Source organism: Pinus tabuliformis, chromosome Q (assembly GCF_031772625.1).
Source record: "Pinus tabuliformis cultivar Carrire ecotype Pingquan chromosome Q, CPIR1, whole genome shotgun sequence".
In the NCBI taxonomy this organism is placed as follows: domain Eukaryota; kingdom Viridiplantae; phylum Streptophyta; class Pinopsida; order Pinales; family Pinaceae; genus Pinus; species Pinus tabuliformis.
In genome coordinates this window covers 1,212,045,766-1,212,070,503 of record NC_142296.1, presented here as the reverse complement: position 1 = coordinate 1,212,070,503, position 24,738 = coordinate 1,212,045,766, and the positions used below count along the sequence as shown (strand labels likewise).

General features: G+C 39.1%; 1 protein-coding gene across 3 annotated transcripts in view; it reads left to right on the top strand.

Moving 5' to 3' along the window:
• Window positions 1-24,738, top strand: part of LOC149224136 (alpha-glucan water dikinase, chloroplastic-like) — a 483,030-nt gene that overhangs the window by 51,342 nt on the left and 406,950 nt on the right. For all 3 annotated transcript variants that reach the window (XM_089386018.1, XM_089386017.1, XM_089386016.1), the window contains exons 6-10: window positions 9,966-10,298; window positions 10,397-10,507; window positions 10,699-10,797; window positions 11,068-11,202; window positions 11,546-11,631. In XM_089386018.1, the coding sequence (XP_089242144.1) occupies window positions 9,966-10,298; window positions 10,397-10,507; window positions 10,699-10,797; window positions 11,068-11,202; window positions 11,546-11,631 (764 nt within the window). The remainder of the gene's footprint in view (window positions 1-9,965; window positions 10,299-10,396; window positions 10,508-10,698; window positions 10,798-11,067; window positions 11,203-11,545; window positions 11,632-24,738) is intronic.

Below are 24,738 nucleotides of genomic sequence, written 5' to 3'. Positions count from 1 at the left end.
AATATACATATCCGTTGTTGACCAAAAGTAAAAGGAATTAGAAACATCTTTAGTAGAACTAAGCAGGCTCAGGATTGAAAATGAGAAGCATAATGAACAGATACAGGTTCTCAACAGAGAAGTAGAGAAGACCACTCTTCTCAAGCTACAGGTTGAGGAGGCAGAAAAAAGAAGGAAGATCTTGAAAAGATGGATTCAAGAAGATCTTGCTCAAACAAACTCAAGGGATCGCAAAAATAACATTTACAAGATAAGACAGATGAAGAAGAAAAAATGAAGGCAATTAAAGATGGTAAAGCTCCAGTTGATGAAGGTACAAGCTCCACATCTTCGCAGGATGATTCTAAGAAGGAAGTTGATCAAAATGAAAAGCCAAAGAAGAATGTTGCAACTCCAAAGAACAAGACCAAAGCAATCAAGAATAAAGGACCACAACAAACTACAACACCACCTCCAAAGAAGAATGAAAAATCTTCCAGGTATGTTCGTTTATTTAATGGTTATTGTTTTTCATGCGCTAACTATGGACATATGGCCAAGGATTGTAAAGTTATTGACAGGTATAACTATCAAGGACCATCACATCCGAATGAACCATTCAAGTACGCACATTTATTTAATGGTTATTGCTTTTTATGTGCTAACTATGGACATATGGCTAGGGATTGTGAAGTTTTTGACAGGTACAATCATTATCTGTAAAACCCTAGAAGCAAGTTTGCAGGATCATGAGACAAGTTCCACGATGATTTTGTCAGAAGAGAATATGTGCTAGATGGGCCAAACATTGAATGTTTCAAATGCCATAACTATGGCCATAGTGCTCGCGGTTGCATATATCAGATGGAATCACCTATGGACAACATTGAATGCTTCAAGTGTCATAACTATGGGCACATGACTCGAGATTGCAAGAATAAGTCTGGAAAAGGAAATAGGTACAGGAAGACAAAGCAGATAACAAGGTTTCAGCAGTTATGCTTTCAGGATTTGTAAAAGAAAAAGGTCATGAGGAATTAGCAGTTGCTTCAGATAATGACTCAAGTCAAGATGGCCTGTTAGGTGACTCACTATTTTGAACAATTTGGCTTGTTGACTCCTTAATGTTTGTAGAGGAGGAGTCTATGCAGCAGGATATGGCACAAGTCTACAATTAATAGGAAGGTAGGTTGAACAAGATAGTAGTTTCATTACAGGTTCAGGGGGAGCAAAACAGTTGAAGGATTACTGGTTACTAGGAATAAGGCAAGATTAGTCTGCAAAGGATATGCACAGGTTGAAGGAATCGATTTTGAAGAAACATTTGCTCCCGTTGCCAGAATGGAAGCTATTAGGATGTTTCTCGCTTATGCTTGCTCGAGAAAAATCAAGGTCTACCAAATGGATGTTAAGTTAGTTGTTTTAAATGGTGAATTAGAGGAAGAAGTTTACATTGAACAACTCGAAGGTTTTCTACTCTTTGTAGATTAAATAAGGCTTTATATGGTCTCAAGCAAGCTCCTAGGGCTTGGTATGCTCGTCTTGACGGATATCTACATCAACAGGGATTCAAGAAAGGAAGTGCTGACAACAATCTTTATGTGAAAGTGGATCAAGATAACCTAACAATTATCGAAGTATATGTGGATGATATAATCTTTGGAAGCAGTGATGACAGATTAAGTAAAGACTTTGCCACAAAAATGCAAAGTGAGTTTGAAATGTCTGATTGGAAAACTGACATACTTTTTAGGGCTTTAAGATTTCCCAGCAGGATAAAGGAATATTCATATATCAAACCAAGTACATCAAAGAAATGCTCAAGAAATTCCAGATGGAAGATTGCAAGCCAGTCCTTACCCCCATGGTAACATGTTGCAAGTTAAGCTTAGAAAATTCGTCAAAGGATGTGGACCAAAGGTTGTATAGATCCATGATTAGTAGTCTCTTATATGTTACAGCCTCCTGGCCGTAGTTGGACAAGTAGCAAGATTCCAAGCAGCACCAAAAGAATCTCATATTATTGTTGTCAAAAGAATTCTTCGGTATCTTAAGGGCACAACGGAATATGGTCTATAGTATCCCAAAGGAAATGATCTGGTCATCCAAGCTTATACAGATGCAGATTGGGAAGGAAGTGTTGATGATTGTAAGAGTACCAATGGAGCAGCATTCTATCTAGTTGGTTTTCTTGTTTCATGGTTAGGTAAAAAACAGTGTTCAATCTCGTTATCCACAACAGAAGCATAATATGTCACAGCAACAACTTGTTGTACTCATGTTCTTTGGATGAAGCAAACTTTGCAAGATCTTCAAGTCAAGTTCGATGAGCCTATTCCCATATTTTGCGATAACACCAGCGCCATCAGTATCTCTAGGAATCCTACGATGCATTCCAAAATGAAGCACATTCCGTTTAAATATCATTTCGTTAGAGGGCAGGTCGCTGAAAAGAATATCAAGCTTGAATATGTTGGCACAAAGGAACGAATTGTTGACATCTTTACCAAACCATTACCTTGTGAATCATTTGAGTATCTTCGCTAAAAGATTGGGATTCTCCCAAGTTTTCAGTAGACTCTTTTTCTTATTTACTCGAGTAGAAAGGGGGAGTGGAGGTGTGTACAGGTCCGCAGGATGGCTGTTTGTTAGGGGGAGTTACCCTAAGCTATTGATGACAAAGGGGGAGAGAAGGCAAGAGGATGAGGTGTCATGATCGCAGGGGGAGTACTCGTGTTTTTATCAATGCCAAAGGGGGAGAGTGTTGATCAGTGGTTGTCATTGATGTCAACCCAAGCAGCACCAGGGGCTACCTCGATCTTGCATGGGAATTTTTGACTTGAAAACTTACTCTATTCTGAGTCAAGGATCTTCTATATGGACTCTACTCATCAAGATGTTTTCGTTTATATATGGCATGCCAAGTAATTGTTCACGGTTTGAGAGATATTCATGTTTGAAGTTAGTAACCCTAGTTAGTGGGCTAAAGCCTAAAACCCTATGGGGTTGTGGCATGGCACTCATAATTGGTTATGGTCATTGAATAGTCAATAACTAATAATAATAAAAATTCTCCTAAAATCCCTCCAACGTTCACTTGTTGAGGACCCTCTCAACTCAAGACATTCATATAAATAATGACCCTCATATCCTCCTCTAGTAGGGATTTTGTGGCTTCAAACAGGTCATCGTGGAATTTTCGCTATAACTTTTTTTATGGGAAGCTTCAGAAGCTGAAATTAAAACCCATTTGAGCCGAACTCTTGGTGAACCTCGTGACCCAATTTCAGATCTTGTTTGGCTATTTTTTCGGAGATATGATCTGAGGAAGTTAGGGTTTTTGTAGGCTCCCAAATTCCCTGTCAAACAGAAGACGTTGGGAAAATCGTCATAACTTTCTCTTTGAGCATTGGATTCAAATTTTGTAAATAGTCACAGAAAGAGGACGCACTGTAGTTTGTTGAGTAGCGTTTTCAGGGCCGAAGGTTGCAACAATAACACGTCGCATTTCGTACAAGTTCACTCTACTGAACCAGTTTATAATCAGGTCATCGTGGGAGATTGGGCATAACTCTTTCTTGAAGAATCCAATCTTGATTAGACTTGCGGGGTTGGAAAGAGGACTCAGAGAGCTACCACAAGACGAAATTTCAGACCCTGGAGATCCGAAATTATATAGATACAACAGATTCAATATTGAGCTCCTAGAAGGCAAGAAAAAGCATGCATTCAAGGATCACTGCAGTAAGGACCACACATCAACAGTCAAGGGTAAGTCTCCTACAACAAGGTATGTATGATTAGTGTTTACATTTGAAATATGAGTATCATCTCTGACATATGTTTTTGTAGGACAACGTAAGTACGTATAGGGTCCCGGTTATGTCTCTATGTCTCTATATGTCACAATTAGTTTTGATACCACATTTTGGATGTCCTATTCTTGATACTACACATTTGATGCTACATATTATTGATGCTACACCAAGTCTGCTAAATCTATATGATGTAAGTTCATGTTACTTGTCTTGTCATATTGATAGAATGTTCTCTGTTGCTATACTTAGAACTTGGTCCATCAGAAGTCTAGGGTCTGTCATCAGTTTTTATTGTATATATCTTTAGGTCAGTTTTGGATATAATCTTGCATAGAGTCCAGGCCTATATCAAGAGTGAGAGTCTTTGTCTACTGCTGCAACAAGTCAACAACAAAAGCTACAACCACACTTTAGGTATGCATTGTAATTTTAATTTGTATTTATTCATTATTATGCACTTACATGTGTTTTGCAAGTAGAGGTAAGTTGAAGGGTATTTTCTTTTGTTTTGGGATTGGTTTCGTTGGGAAAATTTCGCATGCAGGTTGAAGAAGATTCAAGTATAACTTCAAGCAAGAATTCAAGAGTAGAAGTATCAAATCAAAGGAAGCATTGTAGCGGGACATCCTTTGAAGACATGACAACCAACCGTATATTGTGAAGAAGTGTCAAGGCCAAGAGTCATCATTGTAAAGTTGTAAAAGAGTCATTTGTAAAAGTGTCATCATTGGAATAGTCATTATTGTAAAAGAGTCAATCTGCGTAGAGTCGAAAATGCATTATTGGGAGGTATAGGAGTCTTTGTTGGGATGATGTCATGGTTGGGTTGCAGGTCATAGTGTGATTGGGTGTTCGGTCAAAATCATTGTAAATCATATGGTATCGTGGATTGTTGTCCCTGGTATGGGAATCCACACTCTTGTCTCATTTTAGTCATTATAGGGTGGCAGGGAGGTGCTAGGCCGGTGCATGAAGGCTTATAGGTTGGAGACCGTGAACACTTCAGGTTAGTAGGTTGGTCTAGGATGTTGGGGCATCCATTCAGTTAACTACTAAAGAAACTAGGGCGTTGGGGCATCCTTCCAGTGGGAGCTGGAGAAGAGTGCTTTTCTAGAATTCTAGGAATTTGTTGCTTTCATTTCATTTGGGGCTGAAAATTAAAGAATTTATTAGAAAAATGTTCGGTGGTTTTTGACTCGGAGGGGGTTTTCCACCTAAAATACTTGTGTCTGCCATGTTCTTTTATTCACTGTTATTACTGCATAAACATTAATAATAATTGAATATTAACTAATGCTCTGAAAATATTTAAAAGTGATAATAACTAAGGAATACTGATTCACCCCCCTGAGTATTTCCAACAGTGAGGGGCAGGGATAGTTTTCCGGTTGGAGAGTTTCCTGATCTGGGCATATGTTGCAGAGGAGGCAGAGAGAGATCTAGAAGAGGTAGCGTAGAGCCACGCTGAGGCAGAGCAGAGCCCTTGAGGAGATTCGTAAATTTGCTGAGCAATAGATCAGATCTAGTGCTAGGAACCGGGGTGTGAGACTGGAGGGCTAGAGGATCGAGAATTTAGCTAGCAGATTGATCAACCAGAGGGAGTGACGCAGTCCCTATCAGTTGTGACATAGAGCAGTGCAGTGGATGTGCAGAGGCAGCTTGGGGCTAGCTATTTAGTGGCTGGATCAGTGTCAAATTTCCAGTGATAGTGTGAGGTATTTCTCACTAATTTCTCTGCCATCCAGATTCTCTATATCGGATAGTCAGTAAGGCATCCATAGATTGTATTCACAAACTACTGCATAATAACTAAAACCCTCAGCTGCTGCACCGGTTTTCCTACATTGGGTTTTTACGGGGACATTGTCCAAAAACAACGGTGTCAATTGTGTGTGTTATTTCCTTCCTACTCAATACTTGTTTCTGCAATATTTTATGTTTTGAAGGCTGCATTAGATTTTATTTCAATGTTTACTGTGTAACACTGTAAATAACTTGATTTAGAAATTAAAAAGTAGGAGAAATTTGATTAGTTGTTGTAGTAGGGAATCGGGTAACTGATGGGGGCGGCATCTCAAATCGATCATCATCATCCTCGATAATAGCATCATCTAATTTCTCTAATCGCAACACTCCATCCTCCAAATTGGGCTGCTTTGGAATTTTGTCCCAAACCTTAAGGTCTTTATTAGTCTTTGCATCATCACAGTAATGGGACAACAATCACAATTTGTAGTGAACATAAACCAAGCTCTCTGCCTGGTCTAAACTCAACCTGTTCCTTTTAACACTGTGGATGAAAGAATAAGAGCTCCAACACCTCTCTACAGAAGAAGTGTTTACCACCTATGATAGCACCCGCAATGCCAAAGTCTCTAGAAGTGGAGTATCACCTCCATGCATGTTCCATCACTCAAGAGAAGAAAAATTCTCTTGATCTAGGTGTGGTTTTCTCCTGCGCCCCCCCAGGCAATGGTGTTGAAATCCATAATGGATGATAGTATTAGGTGTCAAAACATATGCTAAGGCATGCAATGGAATGTTTAGCATATCCCATTGGTTTTCCACCTCTGCAAAAATATAATTTTACCAGGTGATATCTCTAGGCTCAACAATGTCTTTAATCTGCCCCAACATGCTATCCATTTTCTCATACACCTCCCCAATTATTGGTCGATCTGAATCTGCAAACTTGATCATGTAATAAACTGGTTTGGTGAATTTCAAAACATATTTAATCTGTGACCAAAAAAACATGTCAAGAATAGTGTCCTTGGCTACATTAGTCCCATCTCTATCATTGTTAATTTCCTTCCATGATTAAGAGGTAACCATATTAGTTAAAGCTTGTCTCACCTTCACTAGCCACCTAAAGGTAAGGTAATAACTTGCAAATCTTGTTTTTGCAAGTTTAAGAAACTGCAACTTGGAGTAAGTGCCTTAAAGGTAGTTTACCCTTGAATGCCCTGTGATAAATTTAATGAGTTGCCTCCCTATCTTGTGAAGCTCATCAATCCATCCACATTCTTTATGCTTCACAATAACATGCATCAAAAGGTTCAATGTGTGCACCAAGCACCCAGACCAAAAGATGTGTGGATGAGTACGCTCAATAAATTTTCCTGTTGCCTTACAATCTGCTGCATTATTAGTGATCACTTGAACCACATTATTAGGACAAACATCTCTAATTGATTGCAATAGGAGATCTACAATGTTTTGGGAAGTTTCACTGATGGAGGAGTTATGACATGTAATAAACACTGCACCACTAGAAGAAACACCAAGAACATTTATCAAATGTTGGTTTCTATTATTTGTCCACCCATCTGATACAATGGATACCCCACAATCCACCCACTCATTTGTAAAATGTGTCAAAGCTCTTTGAACCTTTGCTTTTTCTCTTTCTAATAACATTGTTCTAGCTTTTTGATAGTTGGGGCTTTTGTATCCTTTTGGGGCTTCATTGATGGCCTTAACCATATCATGCCAATAGGGAGAATGAAGCACATTGAATGGTACATTGTAAGCACAATGAAATCGGACTATCTTTCCATCCACATCATCCCTCCCAGCAACATTAAGGAAATTCCCTATTGTTCTACCTCCATAGCTTGCAGAAGTACCATGAGGAGATGAGCTACCAAATCTAGAAGTTGCTCTTGATTTAGACTGGGTTTTTTGTTTCTTGCTTTTTTTTTGTGCAACCTCCTCTGTTTGGATGTATTTTCTTCTTTGTTCAGTTGAAATGTTTGGGCAAATTTGTATCCCCACAACACCCTTTTTCTCATAACTGTCCATCACCCCACAAAGATGCCTCCTCACATGGGTGTATGAACCACTAAATGGTTTTCCTCCATGACAACCATGAGGGAACAAAAATTTGTAGCTTCCACCACCTTTTCCCCCTTCAATTTTGGTCACATGGTTCCCACAAGGGTGTTAATGCAGCATTCCCCTCTAATGTTTCAGTGTTCCCTTCAAGTTCATCCCCTTACTCTTCAAACCATTCTTCCTCATCATACATTGGGTCACTCATATGGAGACCACTATCTTGTTGTTGTTCTTCCCTTCTATTCCTATTCCCCCTTGCCATCATGAAAACCAAAAGTGGAATGATACATAAAAGCCAAAAGAACACCATCTTGGAATATGAATATAGGTGGTGGACAACCTGCAATTAAATGAGAAAGAAGAAAGAATGGGAAAGAGTAGGAAAGGGAGGAGAAAAATACAAAAAGCAATGAAAAAAATGAGGGAGTTTGCACTTACCTCTTTAACTCTTGTAGATGGAAGCCTTTCTTCACTCCTCCAAGCTCCTCCTCTTTCTCCTAGCTCCTCGTTTTTCACTCCTCCAAGTTCTCCTCAAGTCTCTCCTCTCTTTCTCCTCTCTTCTCTAAGCTCTCCCAAAATACAAGTGAGCAAATGAGAGGTGAAAGAGCCTTTTAATCCCTTCATTCCCTTCCCTACACCAACTTAACAAAAAAAAAAAAATCGCATTAGTGGGGCCGCACAGTGGAACCAGCTAGTTACCCATAGAGTTGGTCATGATCCGTATGAAAGCGACCCTGATCCACGACGTTTCGACTGGGTGACCCGCCCCCTGAAACACATCCCAACAATTCTGAAACGCAGATCGGGCCGGACAGTTCCCACAGGCCAGGAAGCGGCTTTTTTGGCCCGATCCACATTTTGAATTTTTTGGGACGCATTTTGGGGGGCGGATTACCCATGAATTTGTATGGGTCGCGTTTTATGGTTTTGATCTGGGGGGGTTTCGGGCAACATTGTCCTAGACATACTCCATCATCATTAGCTTGAACCTCAGGCATTCCAGAAACCATTTTCCTTACTTTAGGCACTTCTTCATAGTGAATATGAGCAAACCTTCGGTACCATAGCTCACTTTGATGACTGCTATCATGTCCCATTGCTCGCATTGTGAAAATTCCTTGATTGCAATTAACTGGAAATTTATCTCTTAACTATTTATTAGTTTATTTGTTATTATGAAAAATATCGATAAACTGACAATTGATATCTTCACCAAAAATAAAATACAATGCGGAAAATAATGCACACAATAAAATCGACGTAATAATTTTTGGACTAATAGTCCCTAGAAAAATCACGAACGGAAAATCGGTGCAACAGATGAGGGTTTATTTTTTTATTTAGCAACAAAAATTCTGAGTACGATGCCCAATTGGAAATCCTCCAGAAAATAATCTCGCCAAAATAATATGGTGAAAAATTCTCCCTTCTATAAAATCATTGAGCCTCCCTCTAGCTTGCTCGCACTCTAGGCCTGCGCAGTTCGTACAGCCTCTGGAACTATGCCCCTCCATTACAAGTCTTACTTGCAAAACCTAGCCCTTGAAATCCCCTTGGCCCTCTTAGAGAGCCTTTCCCCTTGCTTTTCAAGCAAACAAACCACAATTTGAGTCTCTCTTGTGAATAGGCCTTAGGAATCACTCTCTCTCCCTTTATTGATTCATTCATCTAGCGTTTCCCTTCATACCAGGTCTCCTCCCTTCAGTGAAAGTCTGTAAAGAGTAGGGAGCTTTAGTTGAGGTGACAGTGGGCTATTGCTCCATTGTTGCCCTTGACCTAGCAGTTTCCCCTTTAGGATCCCCTTCTAGGACCCCTGCTAGTTTGAGTGGTAATAGGGTCCACAATAATGACTAGGTTTTCCTTAACCATAAACCTAGTTTATAACAAAATATATGAGTGTTTGACTAGGTTGGCCTTAACAAACCCTTAGAAACATAGGAAATGAATATAATATGGTCTTTTACATGATTACAACCATGTTAATGATGAATCGGCTGTGGCACGTGTACATATGAAAAGAGTATTCCAACACCTTCCCTTATTTGAATGGGAGGCACCACTAGTAATAGCCTATAGGGCACATGAGCTCGATTGCTTGGATGAATAATTTTTTGTATCAAAGCCTAAATAGGGGTTCTAGGCTCACACTCATACATACAGATATATATCTCAAACATTTTACTTGTTTCAACAAAATATTATACGGTGTATATCGTTTTTGAAAAGGGTTTAATTCTTATCTTGAACTGTCAAAGATTTCTCTGATTTTGAGTAGAAGAAACTATGCTCTTTTTATAGACAAATCTGACTTTTTGACATATGGTGATTCAGAGAGAATTTGAAGAAGCTAGAAAGGAGCTAGAGATGGAGTTATCAAAAGGCATTTCCTTGGCTGAACTTCGCAAGAAATTACAATCAGGAGGTACTCAAGCAAAGGCTGATGCTAGACAACAGAATATACAGACTTCTAAACATATTCTACACAAGAGGCGGGATCCATCATACCTACTCAATAAATTTCCTGAAAGAATGGCAGAATCCAAGGATTCTGTTAAATTAAGAAATTCTAGTGCAATACATTTAGCTGCAAATGTTATGGAAGGGTCCAATGGTGGAGGCTTTTTTCAAAAGAGCATATTTAACCTCGGGGATGGAATGCTACTGGTGAGCCTTATGACAATATCAATGTTAAGTCTCACTTTTAAACTCTTTGGATTTGTGTTTAAGGTCACACTTTTTACGGTACTTTTGTCGTGAGATAGGTGCTTCTGAAGAGTTGTGGCGATGATATACAAGTGATGCTGGCTACAGATATGAAAGAGCCCATCACACTTCATTGGGGATTATCATTGAATTCAGCTAGGGAGTGGCTGGTATGCCATCTGTTGTATTTTTAATAGACTTCGTTTGTTGTTTCTTGCACAATGGTTTGTGGAATAAATCCAGGAGTTAAAAGTGTAGACTCTAGTTTGCAGTTCAATATGTTCGTTGAACATTTGAATCAAATGGAAGAGAGGGGTACAACTAACTTTATATTTGAACTAAAATCCTGATAATGACACAGGTGCCTCCATTGAGCATTATACCAAAGGCATCAAATGTCGTGGATGGAGCCTGCGATACACCATTTGTAAAGGGATTTGCTGGAGATACATCTCTTCAGGTACTGTCTTTTACTAGTATAATACTATTCCATCCCATATTGTTTATGAAACTATTTTGTGCACAAGAGATGAATTTTTTAATCATGTATTTTTTTACCTTAAGATATTGGTGGGCATCCTTTTGTAGTTCAACTAACCTGTTAAAGTGTTGCTTAAAAATGAATAAGACATGAAAGCCATTTGTCTGAAAAATTTGAAGAACATTGCAATGTTGAAGGCCCTTGTTCATTGTCCACTAAAACACTTGTTTTTGTTTGTGACTGAAACAGTCCCTGGAGATTAACCTTGGAAAAAGCAATTTCATTGGAATGCCCTTTGTTCTTCGGTCTGGTGGACGATGGATAAAAAATAATGGGTCTGACTTCTTTATAAGCCTGAAAGCCAAAGATAAAAAAACCCTAAAGGTTGTATTGATTATTACAATGGAAGTTCTTTATATATAGTTTTCTGCATTTTGATGTGTGCGAAGGCTCACAGTTAATTTGTGCTCTGTTATTTACAATTATGTCAACTTACACGTGCTTTCATTTTGTTTCCATGACATTTAAAATACTACAAAAATAATTTATCTATGCAGGTGGAAGATAGATAATCCCTCGACCAAACTTTTGATTTTGCTACTGATAAATCTATTAATGCTCATAACTGAAATAACTATTTTTGTTTTAGATTTCAAATTCATTGTTAAAATAAACCTCATCACAGCCTGTTTGTTCTATTTATGTTTACATTTTGTCTGTTGAGCAGAGTGCGGATGGAAAAGGTACTGTCAAATCTTTGCTGGATGCAATAGCTGAAAAGGAGAGTGATGCAGAGCGGTCACTAATGCATAGGTGAGCTTAGTTTTTTCCTATAACAGGGCTAGACGTTTTTACATTTTTTCTTGAAGAGGGAAGTGCGACAACCTAAAATTTTCAACGACACAGATTTCTCAAACATAAATTGATCAGAAATAACAATTTATTAGTCACAAGTCCACATCCACCTAACCATCAAGATATCATAAGTATGAACCATAATTCCAAGACACCCATAGACAAATGGGCTCACTTGGGATCGTATTTCAGATTATTCATGTTAAATCTCTATTAATAACAATCAAATACAAAATCTAACATTGAAAACCACAACTCTTGAACATCTTCCAATGACCTTTTACTTTGATCTTTTGTGTGATGAATAGAAAAGAAAGAGGTATGACCATTTGTGTCCTTGACCTTTCTTGCGCAATAATTTCCTTGTTCAACCAGCAATGTTTCTGACTTGACCTCTTGGTGTTATAAATGTCTATATAGATTTGGCTTGAAGATCACACCCATCTATTGGCCCCTAGAATGTCTAATTACATTCTTTCAAAATTACTTTCCAAGCATCCGAATTGTTTGAAGAATTATTGAACTGATGTCATCATCCTAGATAGCTCTGAAGAACTCATCTTAACTAGGGGGTTGTGAAAGGAGGCCTTTTTGGAATTGAGAGACTAACAAGGGTACTAACTACTGTGTTCTTCAATGTTTCTTTGTTAGTTTTTGTAGCATCGGATGTGTTCTAACCACAAAATTTGGTGGAGAGGCTAGAATACATGAGATATCCAAAACTCAGAAATCATTTATGGAAATCCTGCCTAGAAATGACTTAATTAGAGTATTAACTAGTTTTTAGATATTTCCTGAGTTAAGGTGAGAATCATCTAGAAACTCACACGGATCTATTCCAAGATGATCCTAGCCATCGATTAAGTTTTAATCTTCGCCGTTGGTGCTCCAATAGTGGATTATAAGAGGAAGTCGATGGGCACTTGGAGAATACACTGGAGAGCACTAGAAGTTCGATTTCTTGGCAGATTGATTTCCAGAGTAGCAATAGTCAGTTGCCGGAGAGAGAGCTAGAGATCGAAGCAGTGTGAAAGGGGCAGAGATAGTAAGGCTGGAGGAGGCATTCCAGATCCAGCATGTGCATTTGCACAAAGGAAAAAGAGCCACAGAGAGGCTGACGGTGGGGCAGCACAACAACCTCTAGAGGCAAGATTGATTTTCTGAGAGGGGGAGATGTCTTCAGTTCTAGAGGTCAGGAAGGAGTCCCAGAGTGTTGGAGAAGCATATTTCTAGGCAGCAGAAGGCAAAACGACTTCATCAGATAGTAGTCAGAGGCTTGATGTCAAGCTAAGTTACCAGGATTCGGATACGGATACGGATACGGATCCGGATCCGGATTCGCTAGTTTTTTGAAAATCCAGGATCCGGATACGGCAAGGATACGGCAAGTACAAAAAATATAATAATATTAAAAATATAATAAAATTAATAATAGACACAAAATCATCCATTTATATATATATATTAAAGCTAAATCATTGTCATTCATTTTGTGCTTTTACCATATATTCAAGTTCATCTTTAATTATCTCTTCAAATTAACAAATTGTTGTTTTTTAAGTTTGCATTCATAAAACACCATCATTAGTTTATGCCCACACACCATACAAGAGCCATTAAATTCAAATATATATATATAATTATAATTATTAAATTTGTAATTTATATTTAACATAAAATTTAATTGAACTTAATATGCATATTAATATGATATTTTTTAATATATATAAATAAAGAAAATAAATTATTTATAAAACAATTTTAATGAGAAAATATATTCAAATAAAATTTAATATATAATTCGTTATTATGAATATATTATTGTTTTTAATATGTATAAAAGAATATGTATCTCAAAGAAAATTATAAAACCATATGAATTAAAAGAAAATTATAAAACCATATGAATTCAAATTAAAAAAAAGGGGTAAAAATGAAAAAGTTAAAAGCTTGTTGACTGAATTACCATCGTGTCTTTCGAGGGCATAACCTACCGAAGTTTGCAGTGGCGTCTCTATGCGACTGTAGTTCCGTCAATCATAGTTTTTACATTTTTGATCTACAAATCGTCAAAGGCCAATACATTGAAGGCTCTCTTATGATAGCCAGCATTTTTTGGGAAAACCGCCCGATGGCTTCTGAAACTGCCGGAGTTTTTTGGGAAAACCGCCCGATGGCTTCTGAAAACCGCCCGATGGCTTCTGAAACTGGCTTAGATGTATGCGCACATTTTACGCGGATTCGAATGACGCGGATATATGCGATGTATGCGCACATGTTCCCGGTTCTTGGGCGTATTTACGCGGATCCGGATCCGAATCCGGATCAGATCCGTGGATCCTGTACCCCAGAGGGCGGATCCGGTAACTTAGATGTCAAGTAGGCGGCGTAGAGCAGCGTAGAGGCTGATGTAGAGGGTTAGAGGGCCGAGTTTGTGAAGGCAAGTTGTCCCGAGGATTGCCGGTGGGGTGAGGAAATTCATCACTAGATTTTTCCCAGTATTTTTCTTTGTAGGATTCCTAGATTTCAGCGTCCAATTGTACTTAGAATTTCTCATTGCTGCATAATAACAAAACCCTCCTCTATTGCACCGATTTCCCAAGTTGGGTTTTTCTGGGTACTTTTGTCCAAAAATAATTGTGTTATTTTTATGTGTGTGCTAGCATTTCTTAGCTTCCAACATTTTATTTTCTTCCACAGTATTTTAATTGTGAAGGTTGCAGTGTGATTTATTTAGTATTTGTCGTAGCAAACAACAAATAAATTGTTAAATAAAATTAATAATTAGGAGAATAATTTCCAGTTGTTGCAATAGGGTTCCAATTTGTGGAATTTTCACATGGTATCAAAGCGCAGTTGATCATCCAGAGAGCTCAAGAAAACGAAGGAAAGGAATTTCGCTGCTCAGTAAGGGCAGCAGGCTGAAATTCCCAAGGGCAACACAGTCATTCTTCCAGGAGGACGAGTTACTAGTGGGGATTCGATTTTTTTGAGTGGGGCAGAAAAATTCAATCTCCTGATCGAGTGATTCTAGAGGCAAAGGGAGCAACTCAGTACTTTCATTGGGTAGATCTCTAGTCGGATGCACAGGGTTTTACAGTAGTTGGCTAGAGTAGAGCCAGTGTCGGGGTCAAGGTTGCGGGTGAGCGCACCTCCCTCTTGTTCCCACTTCCAATTCACGCTCCGGGCGGGAGCGACTCTGGAGCACGCTCCAGATAACGCTCCCGAGGAGGGAGTGTTTTCGGGAGCGTGCTCCCTAAAAAAAACGCTCCCTGCCTTTTCGGGAGCGTTTAGTCTTTTTTGAAAAAAACAATTTGCAGTAATATTCCAAATGAATTTTTTTTCAAAGAAACAAATAAGTTTTGAGTGGGCCAACCTAATGATCAAGCCTATGGCCGTAATATTGATATGCGATTCATGGTAATGTTAAATTCTTAAATTAAAAGTGACACTTCTTAATCTTCATTTTCATCCTTTTACTTTTAACATTACCATGAAATGACTCAGGATGTTTGAGTGGTTCCAACCTCATTGGATTTCATATGGAGAAAGTAGAATTTTAGATTTCATTCAAAATCCAACAGACTTATCAGTTTTTCAAGATTTCAGGATTGGGGGATCGCAATGTTTCCATTGAATTTTGTCATGTATTAGGGTATGGAACTCGTATTTAATCAAGAGCACCAATCCCTCTATGTACCTTGATGTTAGTGACTATCTCATGTTAATGCTTAGAGGGTGATATTAATGACAAAGATCCCTATACAGATCCAGAGGTAATGACAAAGATACCTCTGGATATTAATGCTTAGAGGGTGATATTAATGACAAAGATCCTGATTTTCCAACAAGACTAAAAAATTAGACATTTCTCGTGGTGGCAAGAGGCCCAAGCATAAGCAATAGATAATAGATTTACTTGTCTTTTCTAGTTTCTAGTAGTTTTTATAACTATTGACTCTTTCATATTTATTATGATATTTTTTTAAACAATATATGACAATTTAAGTTTGAAGTTTGAAGTTGGCAATTATAACTCATTAGTAATGAATTATGAATATGATGCTTCATGAAAGTTGAAAGTTGTTTCATTTCATTTCATTTTATAACATTTCATTTCATGTTAGATATTATTTGTTGTAATGGTTACACTTAGCTTACAAGTACAACTTTGGTGATCAATGATGATAAATGTTATATATTGAATTTTGAAAGCTTGAAACTTTAAGATTGATGAATCATGAGACTCAATATGTTGTATGTTACTATGTTACTAACTAGTGGACGTGGTTGATGAAGACTATAACTTCTAGATGATTGTTGTTATATGGTTCAATCTATGTTTTTTGTATCTAATTCATCATTCTACATGTTTTTGTTGACATATATGCATCAAAATATAAAAAATATAAAAAAATATATTTTATATAAAAAACGCTCGGGGATTCGCTCCCAAACCGAGAGCTTTTGAAAATTTCGTTCTCGCTGCCGTTTTCACTCCCGCTCCCAAGTAACCTTGGTCGTCGTGGAAGAGAGAAGAGCACACATAGAAGGAAAATTTTCCTTAGGGAACTTCTAGTCTCAAGAAGTTTGATTTTCCTTGCAGATCGACAATAGTTGTGATCATACCTTCTCACTCTAGAATGGGGAGTGAATAGCAGAGTAGCAACCGAGCAGAAAGAAAGAGGATTTTTTTCGACAATTCGTTGAGATGGCCACTGCTGGGCTTCGTGATTAGGACAGGTTGGATGGAGCTTCCAACTACATCATCTGGAAGGCAAGTATGTCCTTCCTTCTAGATGAATATAGCCTGAAATCCTATATTGATGCAGTGGTGGCAGCTCCTCAGGATACAGATCAACTAAAAGAGTACATAAAGGAGATGGCGTGGGCGAAGCAGTTGATCCTAGACGGAGTCCGGGATCATATAGTATCGCATATAGTTGGCAAAGATACAGCCGAACAAATGTGGGATGCTCTCGCCACATTATATCAGGGTACTTCCGAGCAACAGAAGATGTACCTCGAGGAGAAGCTGAGGCTCATCCGGATGTAGAAAGGGGAAGGCATAGACCCCTTCCTCACTAGGATTCAGGAGGTTCGGGACCAATTTTCAGCTATTGGGGCTGCGCCTCAACCCACAGAGCTAGTGAGATTGGCACTCAACAGTGTCTTCGAGGACTAGAAAGTCTTTGTCCAAAGCATATTAGGCAGAGACAAGTTACCAGAGTGGCACAGGATGTGGGATGACTTGCAGTGGGAGGAATTGAGGCGAGCTCATCTAAAGAGCTCCATCAGTGGCAGCAGCGACAACGGATCGAAGACGGTGAAGGAGAAGGAGAATGTGGACCTCGCATCAAGGGTCCCAGTCAGGGACAAGGGGAGCAGAGGAAGAAGAAGGACCTATCAAAGGTCAAATGCTTCAGGTGTGGTGAGCTCGGCCACTACAGTACCCAGTGTCCTCTCAGGAAGAAGGACAAGAAGGAGAAGCAGGACCAGTAGGCAGCTTTAGCAGAGATTGATTGGCTTTCCTCTAGGCTGGAGGAATAATTCGCTATGTTCGCCGATATACCTCCAAGAGTGAGGTGGGGTGACTTGGTGTTGTAGCATCAGAGCGCTACAGTTGGGCGGGATCCTTGAGGAGGCCCACCTCATGGATCATTACCTGGCTACTGGGGCCTGTTGACCACTGGAGTGGCACTTGATGATTATATGAAAGAATCCATGCCCAAGGATGATCTACAGGACATTTGTACCATCAGATATCATCAGTCAACAGAGTTTTTTTTAACTCTACTTCTATTTTCTCATCATCTTTCTTGTACCCAGATTCCATGCCCTGCGGGGAATTGTAATAAGTGATACTAGTAATGACGAGTTTTGAGTCTGTAATAGGCCTAGGATGTTGGGACTCGATCAACAAACGAGTACACCTTAAAGTGTTTTTTTATTTGGTTAATTATCTCTTCTTTTTCAGAGGCAGATAATTTTATGGGTTTTTTCACTCACTTTTTACCCCAAAACCGGGGTGAAGGTTTGAAGGTTGAGCCCCTAACACATATTAATGTCTAGAGTCGATGTATATTATCATATTAGATCACACAAAAAATTTCGTGGAATTTGGTTAGGTCTATGTAGTCATTTTTAAAATTTTTAGATTTTCCGCACTGCAGAAATTGCTAATAAAATTGTATTTGTAATGTAATAAGTGACATCTAGAGAAGTTGTATGGGGTATGAGTAATGAAATTTGCATCTCTCACCCTCAAATTTCTACTGTGGCACACTTTGAGGGGTTAAAAATGTGTTTTGAACCTTGAAAAACCACTTTTCCTAAGTTTAGTGAGAAATCCGACAATTAATTAATCAATAAATTAAATAAATGGAGAAAAATAAATATCCACACATGCTAAATGTTGTGGAAATGAGGTGGAAAATTATGGGGGAGTTAAATTGAAGTCCCAAGGTGATGTGGACAGAGTTGTCTTTAGTGGACTTTTTGGACTTTCTGGTGCCAGAATTTGGCAGAAAATTTTGAGGTGAAATTTTGATTTATGTTATTTAAATTGATTTTTTGACTGTATATATGGATTCAACACCCTGAAAAACCCCTATGGCACTTGGATTGTGCACGATTACCCATCAAATTTGTGATTTGAATAAATTCTTGCTGGATTTTAGAGAAATTAGACCAGAAAACCCACCGGAAAAGCTTCCAAAAAGTCGCACTAAAGACAACTCGGATGTGGACTCCTAAAATCAAGGAAATGACATGTGCTCAAATAAAATTGAATTTCTGGCATTAATGAGAAAGTTGCTCACTTGGAAATTCGAATTTGTGAAGTTAATGCACATTTGGGAGGATCTGGGAGAATATTTGGTGGAGATTTTTGTGGGAAATTGTTCCCATATGGGTTACCACCCATGTACACTTGTCATTCCATCATAAAATTTGAATTTGGCACATAAGGGAAGAAGAAAATGATGTGCACTTTCCAAAATTCGATTTTTACACTTGGCATTGGAGCTCCATTCAACAAATTCGAATTTCTCTTTGGGATTGTCACCTCATGCTACTTGTTTAATCACTTCTAAATTGGGATTGGCTCCCATAGTTCTATATAATAGAGTCTTGAGCTCTCATCTATATCAATTGAAAACGAGCTATTGTGCTTGGGGAATCATTGCTCTCATGTACTCTTATGTTATATTGCAATAAAAGACTTTGGGATTTCACATATGAGGTATTCTTCTTCTTGAGTAAGGTAATATCTTGATCATTGTGTTTCATTTTCTACTTATGCTATTGTGTTCATTAGTTTCCATTATGTTTTTAGAGATTTGTTAATGTGCAGCTATCTCACATTGGCATTTGGTTTTTGAGAGTTTTCTCTAGATAAAATTTTAGTTGATTTTCCAATAAATCTCTAAGATCTCTTTATCATTGTATTTCTTTTAACCCATGTGGATCTAATGTTTATTCGAAGTTGTGTAGAGACATCTCTTGGATCAAGCCTCAAGTGTGAGGGGAAATTCTTGGAGGAATCATCCCACTCTTGAGCAAGTGCATTGAAGAACCCGCATGTGTCATCTCCCAAGGCCTCATCTTACGGTTTTGTGTTGCAAGGATCCTTGGCTTTTAGCCTGTGTTTCAAAATCCAATTTCAATTAAAATCATTTGTCTTGACTTCCTGTGCTAATAACGATTTTATTTCGCTATTGAAGAGCATGTTGAAAATTAGCAAGGATTGGAGTTTTGCTCCAATTCCTTAGTCTAAATTTTGTAAAATATTTGTAGATTATATTTGCTAACTTTTCTCTTTGTTTTACACTAAGTTTGAGTGTGGGTTTTGCAAAAAATTCAGATCTATTTATGGACTATGCTCACCTTTTGTGTTGACAGGATTGAGGAAGCTAAAGTTTGAAACTCTAACTATTTGTTGTAGGACCCCAAGAGCACTTGAGGATCAAATTTAGGGAGGTCGTGAGCAATCTTGGATAGCAACAAATTAGCTTGGTTGTGGGCCTTTGTGCACTTGTAATTTTCAGATTTCAAGAGTTGTTTCTTGGCCATTGTAGTTGCCACTTCTTGGAAGAAGATCTTGGTTCCTATAGACTCCTATTTAGTAATTGTCTCTTCCATCTTTTGTGCAGCCCAATAATGAGTGGAAAGGGAGTGATATATGTGAATTGGGGAGCAGGACCACGCATCCAAAATCAGGGTTTCCCATGTAATATCATCGTAGAAACCCAAAGGCCAGTAAAAGAGATCCCACGGGACTAGGGTTCAAGGTTAACATCCGAAAAGAGACCTAGGGGACAAGAGCAAAAACCTAGTCCACTCATTTCGCCAAATCCCCCCGTTATTCCATGCCCAAGAGTTTCCATGATAGGTAAACTAAAATATTCAGTTACCAAATGACAAGGCATACCTTTAAGAGGCTAGGAAGGCCCACCTTCAAACATACGATCATGACAGATGGGTGAGGGACCACATGGCTTGCTCAGGTGGCAGAGAAATGGCACAACAAGCTAGTTGGTGGCTGCAAGGGGCTGTTGGCCGCTTGCTGAGGACTATCATGGTGAATTTTTTTCTCTTAGGGATATCACCCACAAAGTGGTGGGTAACATCTGGCTCAAACTGGGACATGATCTCTCAGAAAAGTGGGCAAAGCTACTCAAACGTGAGGTCGTGAGATCACCAACAATCTCTTGGTTACCGTAGACTTGTTACCTGCACATATCAAAGACTAAACCCACGGGGCAACATGTTTCTATGGTATCTTATGATCACCCATGCTTAGTGTTAGGCTGTGAAATCAATAAAAATTAAAATATGCAAATTTTAATCTAAATGCAGCTAATCTACCATGAGAAATAACATGTGATGTTAGTTCTAATGTGGAAATCAGCATGCAAGGGTCCTTCTCTACCATGCACATAGTATAATGTCAAATATCAAGGAAAGGGATGATACAACTTAACTTGACCGGTTGTGGCCATAGTTTGTCATTGAGTTTAGCAATGTAATAATGGTCTTCCCCAACTTTCCCATGAATCTTGACAGGCATTGGGTCTTTATCGACCAAGATCAAGTCCCCGACCTTATACTCCTTTTTAGGCTTCCTCCTTTTGCTTGTTTTTTGATTTCGTCGTTTGAGAATGCATACCTCTTGTGAAGGGAGAATAGGAGAAGGGTTCTCGATCTCATGTGTCTCATAGTACTGGATTGGTCGAGGATCGATCATATGAGAAGGGTAGGTAGGCTCCCTATAGAGGACAAAAGGGGTTCCAGCATTTTGCGGGATAGTAGAGTATGATAAGTCCATTTGGACATGACCTCCAACAGTGGCTCCCCATTTCCTAGATAAGAGAATCCCCCATACATCAGGAATGACTATGACCACAACATCCGTGAGAGACGATATATTGGGATTCCTAGCCAAAGAGACCTTAAGATCTTTTGTGAGACCTTCCACCTCCACAGGCTTAGATTTAAAATCACACACCTTTCTATATGGCCATGTGATGTTGAGACCCAATTGCTTCATGACTTTCAAAGGAATGTTGTTTGCGGAAGCCCCCGAGTCTAACATACAATTACGTAATAGGAGGTTTTTCACAGCCAAATTGAGCATAAATAGTTCACACCCAGGGTTTCGATCAGGAATATGAATGTTTTGCAAGTCTTTAGGAAATTCTTCCTCTTCAAAGTCTAGGGATTTCTTAATTTGGTGTTGATCAAGAAGTTTCACAATCTCTTTCAAAGGAACCGGTATAATTATTTTCCCTACAGTAGTCTCTATGTCAATGTTAACTCTAGCTTCTTTGCCCTTCTCTTGCTTCTTGAGGCTTTCTTTCCTTGGGGGATCCTTTTCTAGATTGGATTAAGTTTTGGGAGCCTTTTTAGGAGGAATTTTAGGGAGAGTTTCTTTAGGAGGGGATTGCTTGGGAAATGAGTCATCTTTATCGGGTTCCTTAGAGGTTGTGGGGTTCTTATTGTTGTCTTTTCGTGAATATTGAACTCCTTTAAATCTTCCATTATCATTAGCATTAAGAATGGGCTCCTCCTTTTCCTATTTAATAGCGACCTCGCTAATGGGAGGACGCGTGTATGAACTTCCCAACAAAATGTTGAAGACATCAGATTCTACGAGGTTAGCCTGCTCATCTACTTCTTCATCATCACTCTCACCCTTTTCACTTTGCTCATCTTCATATGATGAATCTTGCTCCATTGAATCGTTGATTTCTGGTAGCATTGGATGTGCTCTAAGTCTCAAATTTTGTAGGGAGACTTAGACACATGTATTCTCCAATACCCAGAAATTGTTTTGGGAAATTCCACTCGGAGACAATTTTATTAAAATAATTAATTATTTTTAATGGGACCCTAAGTCTAAACTTAGAAAATTAAAATAACTAAAGGGCATTAATCTAAACTGTGGGTGAAACTTCTAGAAGAAGGTGGAGATCAAGTCAATATGATCCTAGCCATTGTTTAGAATCTAATTTGGGTCGTTGATTGATTAACGAGAGGATTACAAGAGAAGGTTTGATGGGCACTTAGAGAACACACATAGAGAGAGTTTAGAAGATCGAATTTCTGAAGCAGAGCAATTGCCGGTGAGAAATTCAAAGTGAGTTTTTGCAGTGAGGGGCAGGGATAGTATCCGAAGGGAAATCTTTCCCGGTCGAAGAATACTCAACTGAGAAGACAGAAGAAGATCTAGCAGTGGCAGCGTAGAGTTAGAGGGGTTGACGTAGAGCCACGCAGAGGCAGCGCAGAAGTCAAGAGGAAGTCTGAAAATTTGCAGAAGGAATCGATTGCAGAAACTGGGAGCCGGGGTGTGAGATTAGGAGGAAATCGAAGTTACTGGGCAACAAATCGATGAGCTGGAGGAGTGACACTGTCCCAGAGAGTTTGACGTTGTGTTGATGCAGAGACTACGCAGAGGCAGCTAGGGGCAGTCATTTAGGGGTTGGATCAGCCAGGATTTCTAGTGATAGTGTGAGGTAATCTCACAGATCTCTATGTCAGTGATATTCTCTGTAACTCGATTGCCGGGAAGGCATCCAGAAGTTGTATTTAGAAATTACTATTGCATAATAATAAAACCCTCAGAGCTGTTGCATCGGTTTTCCCGCATTGGGTTTTTCCGGGGACATTTGTCGAAAAATAATTGTGTAGATGTGTGTTGTATCTCTTTCTTGTTCAGTTTCTTGTTTCAACGTATTATTTTTAAAATAGTGAATGCTGCAGCTGCATTTACTTTGATATTTACCGTAAAACACAGTAAATAACTCCTATGGATTAACAAGTAGGAGAAGTAACATCAGTTTGCTGCAGTAGGGATTCCGGGTTTAGGAATTTTCACATGGTATCAGCGCTGCAGGTGAAGCAAGAAGAGCAGAGCCAGAAGATTCAACGCTGAAGGAAGAAGGGAATTTGAAATTCCTGCAGAGGCAACAATTCGAATCTCTAGAGGGTTTGCGCAATTCAGGCCAGGAAGGCTAGATTTTCATGGTAAATCTCTCTCTGATTGAGTCGACAGAGAGGTAAGATTTCCAGATTGAAATCAGTCAGCGGCAAAGGGAGCAGTGCAACAAAAGCTACAACAAAGAGGGGTTTTCCGTTGAGACAAAATTTTTTGCAGGCAGTTTCTAGGCAGAAAGACGTCAGAGAGAAGAGAGAGACATGGTTGAGGGAATTCTTCCTCAGAGGACTTCCAGCCAAGGAGTTTGAATTCTCACTAGCTGAGCAACAACGGAGAGGGGTAGATCTACAAGCTCTAGAAGGGAGTGCGTAGGCCAGTGCAGTGCTATGCAAAGGAGAGAGGAAGCTTTTGATTTTTCGATTGGTAAAGATGGCAGCGAGTGGACTGAGAGATTAGGATAGGTTGGATGGGGCATCCAACTATGTGATCTGGAAGGCAAGGATGTCGTGCCTTCTGGATGAGCATTTTCTCAAAGTCTATATCGATAGCGTGGTAGCTGAGCCCACAAATCCAGATCAGCTCAAGAAGTATAAGGGAGAAGTGGCGAAGACAAAAAGAATGATCCTCGATGGAGTGAAGGATCATAGTCTTTCAAATAGCTGGCAAAAACACTGCCAAAGAGATGTGGGATGCCTTGTCGATGCTGTATCAAGGATCTTCCGAGCAGTGAACTATGTACTTGGAGTAGAAGATGAGATCTATGCAGATGTAGAAGGGGGAACACATTGGTCCGTTCCTCACGAAACTTCAGGAGACTCGAGATGAATTGGCAGTTGTGGGGTCAACACCTCAAGGTTCCGATATGGTAAGACTGGCCCTAAATTCAGTTTCTAAGGAGTGACAAGTCTTTGTACTAGGCATCCTAGGCAAGGCAACTTTGCCAAACTGGGATGAATGTGGGAAGCTCTTAAGCAAGAGGAGATGAGGAGGGACTTTGTCAAGTATAAACTTGATGGAAGCAGCAACAGTAGGTCGAAGCCCAAGGAGCAGGAAGAGAATGCAACCCTCGCATCTAAGGGGCAGTAGGAGCAACGAAAGAAGAAGAAAGATGTTTCGAAGATCAAATGCTTCGGGTGTGGTGAATTCCGTCTGTTGTCGCACAAAGTGTCTAGGCACTACGACAACACTCAGAGTAAGGGTTGTCACTCTAATCCTTACTCATTCCGTTTAGACTCTCTCCTAGATAAGTCAAGGGGGGTAGTATGTGGAACACGGGCTCTAGGAGATTTTAAGGATGAACAACTTGATGAATTTAGAATAAGTCTCAGTCAATTGAGATAGATAGACACAATCACAAGATAAAAATGACTACAGACTAGTGCCTTTAATTTGAGTTAACCAAAGACTAAATAAATGACAAGTCACCCAGAGCAATTTACAATGCGGCAAAGCGACGATCATGAATAATTAAATGTAAAATGCTCAAAACTTTAACATGCAGGATAATCTAGCAAAATAATATTTCTCCAACAGTCAATATGATTTAAAACATTTATCACACCTTGACCATAGAGAAATCATGAAAATGCATTTAATCACCAAATAACACCAAGGAAATTTAAATTAAT